The sequence below is a fragment of the Melitaea cinxia genome, chromosome 2 (genome assembly GCF_905220565.1).
Source record: "Melitaea cinxia chromosome 2, ilMelCinx1.1, whole genome shotgun sequence".
In the NCBI taxonomy this organism is placed as follows: Eukaryota; Metazoa; Arthropoda; class Insecta; order Lepidoptera; family Nymphalidae; genus Melitaea; species Melitaea cinxia.
Window position 1 is genome coordinate 16,539,165 of NC_059395.1, and position 9,059 is coordinate 16,548,223.

A 9,059-nucleotide genomic window follows, 5' to 3' on the forward strand; every position below is an offset into this window, starting at 1 on the left:
TAATATTCCTTTGGAAGAAGGTCCTGTCTAGTTCGGATCTCCTACTTATAAAATTACGAGTACAGTAGTTTAAATTTTGAGAAAATTTTGATAGTATCATTTAAGAGAGAATATTTCAAAATTTATTCTCTGAGGTTGAAATAGGTGTTCAAGATTTCGTGCGGAGTTCCACAGGGGTCAGTGCTGGGATCGCTCCTGTGGAACATCGGCTACGACTGGGTGCTTCGGGGCACGTTGCCCGCAAGTGTGCGGGTCTCGTGCTACGCCGACGACACCCTAGTCGTGGCTAAAGGAAGGGACCTCGCGGAAGTAATGCGGTTGGCCACGGCTGGCACAACTGTGGTCGGCCGTATACGAGCCCTAGGGCTGGAAGTCGCCCTGACGAAGACCGAGGCCCTACTGTTCCATGGGCCTCGAGGGGGACCCCGTCCAGGTACGCGGGTGACTGTGGATGGGGTTTCGGTCCGGGTGGGGACCCAGATGAGGTACCTGGGTCTCACCCTGGACGGGAGGTGGGCTTTTGAGGCTCATTTTGCAGAGCTAGCCCCAAGAGTCGTGAAAGCCGCCGCCTCACTGGGAAGGCTGCTGCCGAACGTGGGTGGTCCGAGCGCCCATTGCCGTCGGCTGTACTCCGGGGTCATCCGGAGTATGGCCATGTACAGGGCACCCATCTGGGCGGACGCCCTCGGTCGCGCCAACAAAATCCAGCTGCGACGGCCGCAGCGGGTCATCGCGACGAGGGCGATACGCGGTTACCGGACGGTGTCCTGCACGGCGGCGTGCGTGCTGGCCGGCGATCCCCCCTGGGAACTGCAGGCGGAGATCCTCGCCGAAACATATCATTTTGTGGCGGCGAGGAGATCCCGGGGGGAGTCTCCTACGTGGGAGGAGCTCGCACGCATGCAGAGGCTGGCGCAGGACACCCTGTTGCGGCGGTGGACGGAGGACTTGGCTTCGCCAGTCCCCGGGCAGTGGACGGTGGACGCAGTGAAGCCGGTCCTCCGGAAGTGGGTGAGGCGGCGGTTCGGGCCGCTGACCTTCCGTCTGGTGCAGGTGCTTTCCGGACATGGGTGCTTCGGTAAGTACCTGCACCAAATCGCGAGACGGGAGGCGACTCCAGCCTGCCGCGAGTATGGAGCGGCAGAAGATACGGCGCTCCACACGCTGAAGGCGTGCGCCACTTGGGAACCGCAGCGGCGCACGCTTTCAGCGGTTATCGGACGGGATCTCTCGCTGCCGAGTGTCGTAAAGGCCATGCTTGACAGCGAGAGATCGTGGCAGGCGGTGGTCTCCTTCTGCGAAGAGGTAATGACGCAGAAGGAGACCGCGGAGCGGGCCAGAGAGGAAGACGCCTCTGCTGGCCCACTCCGGCGCAGACGTACGGGGGCAAGGAGAAGGCGGTTTGCCCACCTCCCCCCCCCCTCGTAATAGTGGGGTCGGCGGCCGATAGTCGGGGGACTTCGGCCGGCCGGACGACACGACCCCATACGTCTGAAGGGTGGCCTTGTTGTGAGCGAGGCCACCCCACCATCATGCCGGGGCCCGGAAGCTTTGTCCGGGCCTAACGCTGAGGCGAAGTGGCGAATGCTAGCGCGACCCCTCTCGCCCCACCCAGGCGGATGACTGCTAACACGTGGTGGTTTTTAGTCAGTAGGAGTCTGACATAACCCTCTGGCACCCCCGCGCTGGATCCATGATGGATTTTCCCCACGTATAAAAAAAAAAAAAAGGTGTTCAAGATTTGTAGAGAAGTCAGTAATTTTGGATATTAGACATACCTTTGTTTCTAAGCTACTGAATCATAAATCAGTAAACACTATAAATCCTCCAACCCGCATTGGAGCAGCGTGATGGATTAAGCTCTGATCCTTCTCCTACATGGGGAAATAGGCCTATGCCCAGCAATGGGGTATTATATGGGATAGGCTGAAGCGAAGTTCAATAAATCGATTTGCTCGAGCAAAGCCGTGGAAAACAGTAAGTAATGAATACATGCTATTAGTGATAAAACCCAATAACTTATACATTTTTAATCATATAGTATAAATACCAGACGGTAGAGTTATGAAATTTAAAAAAAAATTAAAATATTAGATTATTTTTATTTTGTAAGAAATGTTAGCAAACACCTATGAAGCAACTTAATGGTTACTCTAAAATAATTAGTTGATTATTATCACACAAACATTTACTACAGATGAACCTAAAAGGTCAGACGGTGTCAAGCGACTGTGTGCAAGATGCCACTAGACTTATTTATGAACTAAGAATATACTCGAAATAATACAGCTTTTACTATAAATCAGAAAGCTAGTCCTTTCTTCTACTAATTTTGTATGGTATTTTTCCTTGTCCAAACGACTTTTTTAGCCGATTTATACCGGATTAGCTACCGGATGATCTTGACGTTCGAGCATACAGTTTTAATGTTTTAAATCAAAGCAACTGTATACATTTCATTTAACGCAAAAACCTGTTATCACAACTATGAGCGTAGAAGTAGTACATAAAAGGTTCTTTTAATATTTTACTACTCGTAACTAATCGTTTTAACTAATCGTTTCGGGAAAATCAAGAGAAAGAAATTATAATATGTAAATATATTATATATATATATATATATATATATCACTAAACGATTAGTACATGTAAAAATTACTTATTTTAAATTTTGTTTGTATGAAAACTTACGTTCAAGGAATCTCCCTTTTCATATAGGAAATTTTGTAACCACAACGTCTTTGACATTGAACTAGTGACCTTTAATTTGTTAACATAATATAGTCATTCAACGGTATTGATATTAAAATTCAAGAAAATTAAATTTTAAATAAAAAGCTATGTACGCGTTATTATTTTATAAATTCAACGTTTCGTATTGCTATTTGTCTAATGAAAAAAAAATAGATGTTGGCCGATTTTCAGACCTACCCGATATGCACACAAAATATCATAAAAATCTGTCCACCCGTTTCAGAGGAGTATTTCAACTAATATTATAACACGAGATTTTTATATATAAGATTTTAGTTAAAGTAATTATAATATGAATTGGTGAGTATTTTTAACCGACTTCAAAAAAAGGAGGAGGATACTCAATTCGATCGTATATTATTATTATTTTTTTATGTATATTCGGGGATATATCCCTAGTTTGGTACCATGATAAGGAAACCAGGATCTGATGATGAAATCCCAGAGAAATCGAAATAAACTCTCGAAAATCCGCAGAACTTTTTACTGGGTGTACCTATTTTAAAGATTTTTAATTTAATCGAAAGCCGATGTTTATCATATGGTTACATTTAAATTTCATCGAGATCTGATTACAACTTTTGAAGTAATCTTTGATAATGCGTATTTCCTTGACTATTTTTTTGTCTACCTACGTTGTATTACTTGTCGATATAATTGAAGTCGGTTTTTCTTGGTTTGCCTGCAAACACAATTATAGTTATAACTAACAATAGTGAAATTAGAATGACTTTACTACAGTTTAAAAAAACAAACAAGTTGTTTTCTGAACACAATATATTACGAGTCTTAACACTAACGTTATATTCATACGGTATCATAAGATAATATTTTATAATTTTAGCACCAATCCTGAAATTAATTAAATATTATTTTGAAAGTCAAGGTAAATACTGATTTGTGAAAATCGTACATTAATTTTAAACAAAAAAACGGCCAAGGAACTGGCCATCTAAACAAATGTTATACATAAACATTTTTGAATATCATATCAAAAATTGAAAAAATTGACCGCTCCAGCGGGATTCGAACCCGCGTCTCCGACTGATCCCGCTGACTGAGAGATGGGTTCGAATCCCGCTGGAGCGGTCAATTTTTGATATGATATTCAAAAATGTTTAGAATTCCTAATGTGTGGGTAACACAAAAATAAAATCGTACATACATAAACATTTTCCAAACGCTATATTTTTTTGTTATTACAGATGAGTTTTATTAATGGACTTCCAAAAAAGGAGGGGGTGCTCTCAATACGATTGTATTTTTTCTTTTTTTTTTTTTAATCTATGGTACCTCAAAACTTTTGACTGGGAGGACCGATTTTGATGTTTTTTTTTTTTAATCGATATAATGCGCATCATGTGGACCAGTTTAAATTTAATTGCTATCTGACAAGTACTTATCGAGTTATATCTAATAATGTCTATTTTATATAGTTCAATACAACGTATTTATAATTATGTATATTAATTTTTTTTTGTAAAAAAATGTTTTACATTGTTTTAAGTATATAAAAATTAAATACTTATAACGTTGATGCATTAAAATAAATTACATTTCTTTGATTTTTTTTTTAGATTGTATGAAATATGTCATTGGATTTTGTCTAAAATAAGGAGAAGGACTCTTCGAGAGGGATTTGAGGAAATGGCGTCAAAAAATAAAGATTTTGTAAAAAAAACAGACTAGTGAATAAAATTATTTTTATTCCGACTATGATCTATTATTATATTAATTTTACATCTATATATACATAATAAGTAGTATCAAGACAATTTTAAAGCAGCACCATGTATTATTTTTCTTAGCCATATATATTCATTATTTTCTCCATCTGCTTCAGTCACAACTTATAACTTAATTCAGCAGAATCATCATAAAGTCATTTATTCAAAGCAAGCTAAAAATAAGCACTTTTTGAAGGTCAATTTTAAAAAAGACAGTCTCCCTCTGTTATACACTTTCTGAAGATATGAAATGTAAAGAAGAAACAGATTAATGAATGTTATTTTAAAAGGTATAATCGTAGGTATTTTTGGTGCTGTATAGCGTTCACGCAGACGACGTCGCAGCAGCTAGTATAGATTAAAAATGTTGTTTTGCTTTTTTCACTACGTATATTGTAACATAAACAATAAATATGCATAATGTTTAAAACACCATGAACTTTGCATACCGGTTGAAAGACGAAGGTCTCATATTTAATTTAACATTGAAATTATTGTATCTTCTTATATATGTATTATCGTGTATTTTATGAATAAAAACATGAATACGTAATATATGACGTAAGGATAGCAAATAACTACATAAAAACATTGTTAATAATTGTGTTTGTTCGCAAACGAAAAAAATAACAACGCCAATTTTCATCGACACGTAATACAACTTGGTAATTGGATAAATATTCAATTAATTATTCAATTATTAAGAGTAACTCAAAAAGTACTCATTAGCTTTCGATTAAACTAATGAGACCATATATTACAAGTACCGGCTTTCGGTTAAAAAGAATCGTCAAAATCTATAAAATCATTAAAAATTATGAGGAAACACACATAAAAAATATGTTCGAATCGAAAAACTTCTTTTTTTTTAATTTAGAAAGTTAAAAAGATCTAGAATAATATAGTTAGAGTGACTATTAAGTAATCGTATCTTAACAGAATCGTACCTTAACGTATACTTAACAACAAAAGAAAAAAAAAGGTGCCAAATACGCGTACGGCCCGCCTGATGGTAAACAGATACCAGAGCTGACGGAAGACTTCAACAGCGGGAATATTACTAACACTTTGCCGGCCCTATTCCCAACTCTCCCCAGGAGCTCTGGCTACCTCACTTTCCACAAGAAAACAACGCTACTAAAGAGCAGTTATATTTGGCTGTTATCTGCTGTAAGGTAGCTCAAATTTTGCTAACTCAATACAATTAGATCAGATACACCATATTTAAAGATAAATTACACTCGTTGATAATTACATTCACACAATTCATTAAGGAAATATTATTTTTAGTACTATTATCAGTTATTTAAGACCTTAACGTTAAGGTCGTTTGAATATTATAAAACTGAGTAACAATATCAAAATAAAACACACGTTATTGGATCTTTATTGTGTAAAGAGTGAAAAATTTGTGTTACAATGATAAAATATTTGGTTATCTCGTTATGTTATTTATATTTGGTTGGCTCTACGAGTAAATCTACGCAACCTAACAGACTTATATCCTATACAGTACCAGATACGAGGCCACTGATGAAAGCTTTGGGATTCTATGAAGACACGTACTTGAATTTCACTGAACTGACTACAAAATATGGATATCCAACGGAAGAGCACACAGTTTTGACACAAGATGGATATCTCTTGACTGTTTTCAGGATACTACCTAAATGTATAGACAAACAGAAACTTCCAGTTATACTGGGACACGGATTGTTTGACAGTTCAGACGCCTGGATCGTGACTGGCCCAGAAACAGGATTAGGATTTATTTTGTCTAAAAACTGTTACGATGTTTGGGCAACTAATTTCAGGGGCAACACTTACTCCCGAAATCATGTACGATTAGACCCAAATACGGATCCAGATTATTGGGAGTTCTCTTTCCACGAAGTTGGCTACTTCGATATGCCAACAATAATTGACTATGTTTTAAATAAAACAGCGCAATCACAAGCATATTACGTTGGTCACTCACAAGGTACTACGAACTTCTTCGTCATGGGATCTCTAAGACCAGAGTATAATGATAAGATTAGACTATCGATTCAGTTAGCTCCTATTGCGTGGATGAAAAATATAACTGTTCCATTTGCAAATTTACTTTCTCGCGAATCAAAAAATATTAAGGATCTTCTTTATACTATAGGATTTAGAGAACTATTTGCAAAGCAACAGTTGACACATACTATAGTAGAACTAGTATGTCAATTTGTTCCACAAGCAGTGTGCGGCACGTTTTTATCTTTAACGACCGGTTATGTGTACGGAAGTATAACATCAAAGAATTTAGCTGTCATTATGGGCCATCTTTTGGTAGGTGTTTCAGTTAAAACACTGACTCATTTCGCCCAGTTGATTGTTTCTGGACACTTTCAACAATACGATGAAGGTTTGGAAGGGAACATTAAGAAATATGGTACATTTAAACCTCCTAAATATAATGTTTCACGTATTTTATCTCCCGTGGTATTAATCTGTGCTGAAAATGATAATTTGTCGACTTTAGGAAATATTAATATTTTGAGTTCAAGACTGCCAAACCTAGTGGACAGGTATGTAGTTCCTATTCGAACATGGAGTCATAATAGTCATTTGTGGGATGAAAGAGCGACAAAGTATGAATTTCAGAAAATCCTTAATTACTTCGAAAGATTTAACACTTGACACCACAAATTCTGGAAGGCTATTCGAAACATACTAAAACGAATTACATCCATATTCCACTAACACATTACTATTACGGGTGATTAAAAATAAGACCTAAAATTGATACATTGTATTTAATTAGTAATATAATTATGTTATTATTTGAATAAATTTCAAAAAACGGAGTTAACAGTAAAGAGTTGTGGAAACAAGTACGGTGGAATAAGTGACGTAGTCTCAGCAAAAATATAATGTACGGATTATTGAGAAGAAGAAAATATGTTGTTTTTTTTTATAATATACCTAAGGAAATATATAATATAAATAATAAACAAACGCTTTACACTCAACGGATATATGTAGGTAACAAGAGTAAACAAATCTTTTCTCTATTGAAGTTGTAGTTGTTTAGTTGCAACAATCCTCTTTCAACACTTTTTTTAATGTCTTCTTTTACTTATTGTCCTGGCTGCTGAAATTTTCAATACATTGTATCTTTGATAACGTTGTGTTTGCGTAACGCGTTTTTTTAATATTTGCACTCTGAGTAAAATAATATGTTTCAAAACATCATTTACTTAAATATATTTAAAAAGTAATGAGTATAAAATTTTGTTTGTTTCTGTAAAACATTTTTGTATTACAAAATATAATATGTTATTTTCGATAATTTAGGCTCTACCATATCTGACAATGTTTTTCTTTACAAAAATACACTATCCTTATTTCGATAAGTATACATAAATAATTAATACGTTTACTATGTGACACACTATGAACTGTAAATACTGGTTCAAAAACAAAGGTCTTATATAAAACTTGATATTAAAATTATTCGTTTTATTATCGCATTCTTCTTTAGTTAATTTGAATAAGAATCAAATATCGTATTTTTTACACTACGCAGTGGAACCTTTGTGTATCAGAAGACGCCATTGACCCGGTTGACCATATTTGACTTTAACTACAAAAATTTCATACAACAAATAGTCCAAAATATTATAATGTAATTGTAGCTAAACATAATTAAAGTATATAAATTAATTTTTAACTGAGGTAGGTACAGCAGGAATTTCCTGCTCAAAATATGGCGCAACCCGACTGGGGTAGTACCTCGACCTTACAGAAGATCACACCTAAATACTAACACAATACTGTTTTCAAGCAGTATTGTGTTCCTGTTTGTGAGTAAGGTAACCAGAGCTCCGGGGGGTGAGGATTGGGGATTGGGTCGACAACGCGCTTGCGATGCTTCTGATGTTGCAGGCGTCTATAAGCTATGGTAATTAATCTTTTACGATGAGGTTAAGCCGTACGCTTGTTTGCCGACCTAGTGATAAAAAAAAAATCATAATTAAAGGTAAATAACGCTCTTTAATAATTACAAACAATTCATTAAGTAAATATCATTTTTTTTGCGTTGAGAATTCATTAAGACCTTAACGCTAAGGCCGTTTGAATATTATAAAACAAAGCAACAAAGTACAAATAAAACACACGTTATTAGAACTTTATGGTGTGAAAAATAAAAAAATAAAGTGTTACAGTGGTTAAATGTATACAATTTGACACAAAGACGGTTAATTAATTGTTAGTACACTCGTCGAAGTCGAAAAGTTCTAAGGACTCTCGAAAGATTTTATAAAAATATTTAATTTTCTTAAGCTACAAGCTTGAAATTTGATTCTGAGATAATTTATAAATGGTAAACATTCGCTAAGAGCGGTCTTTGTGACAGGGTCGGAGGTGATCTAAGGGCTCGAACTAGTTTGTATGAAAGTCCTTCATTTTTGTGATAGATGATAGATAGAGATTTCAACAAACTGTAAAAAGCTATTGCGCGCAAAGAAATTCGATTGAAAATGAGGGTGCTTTTTCGATACTGAAGTCAAAATAAGGTGAAGAAAATAAATATTTTAAATCAAAAAA

The 9,059-nt window shown here is 36.5% G+C and overlaps 1 protein-coding gene across 1 annotated transcript; it reads left to right on the forward strand.

The window, feature by feature from the left end:
• The first annotated feature begins 480 nt into the window (after window positions 1-480).
• Window positions 481-7,148, forward strand: LOC123662225 (lipase 3-like). Its single transcript, XM_045597100.1, has 2 exons — window positions 481-751; window positions 5,995-7,148. The coding sequence occupies exons 1-2, from the start codon at window positions 481-483 to the stop codon at window positions 7,146-7,148; spliced, it is 1,425 nt and encodes a 474-aa protein (XP_045453056.1).
• Window positions 7,149-9,059: the final 1,911 nt, after the last annotated feature.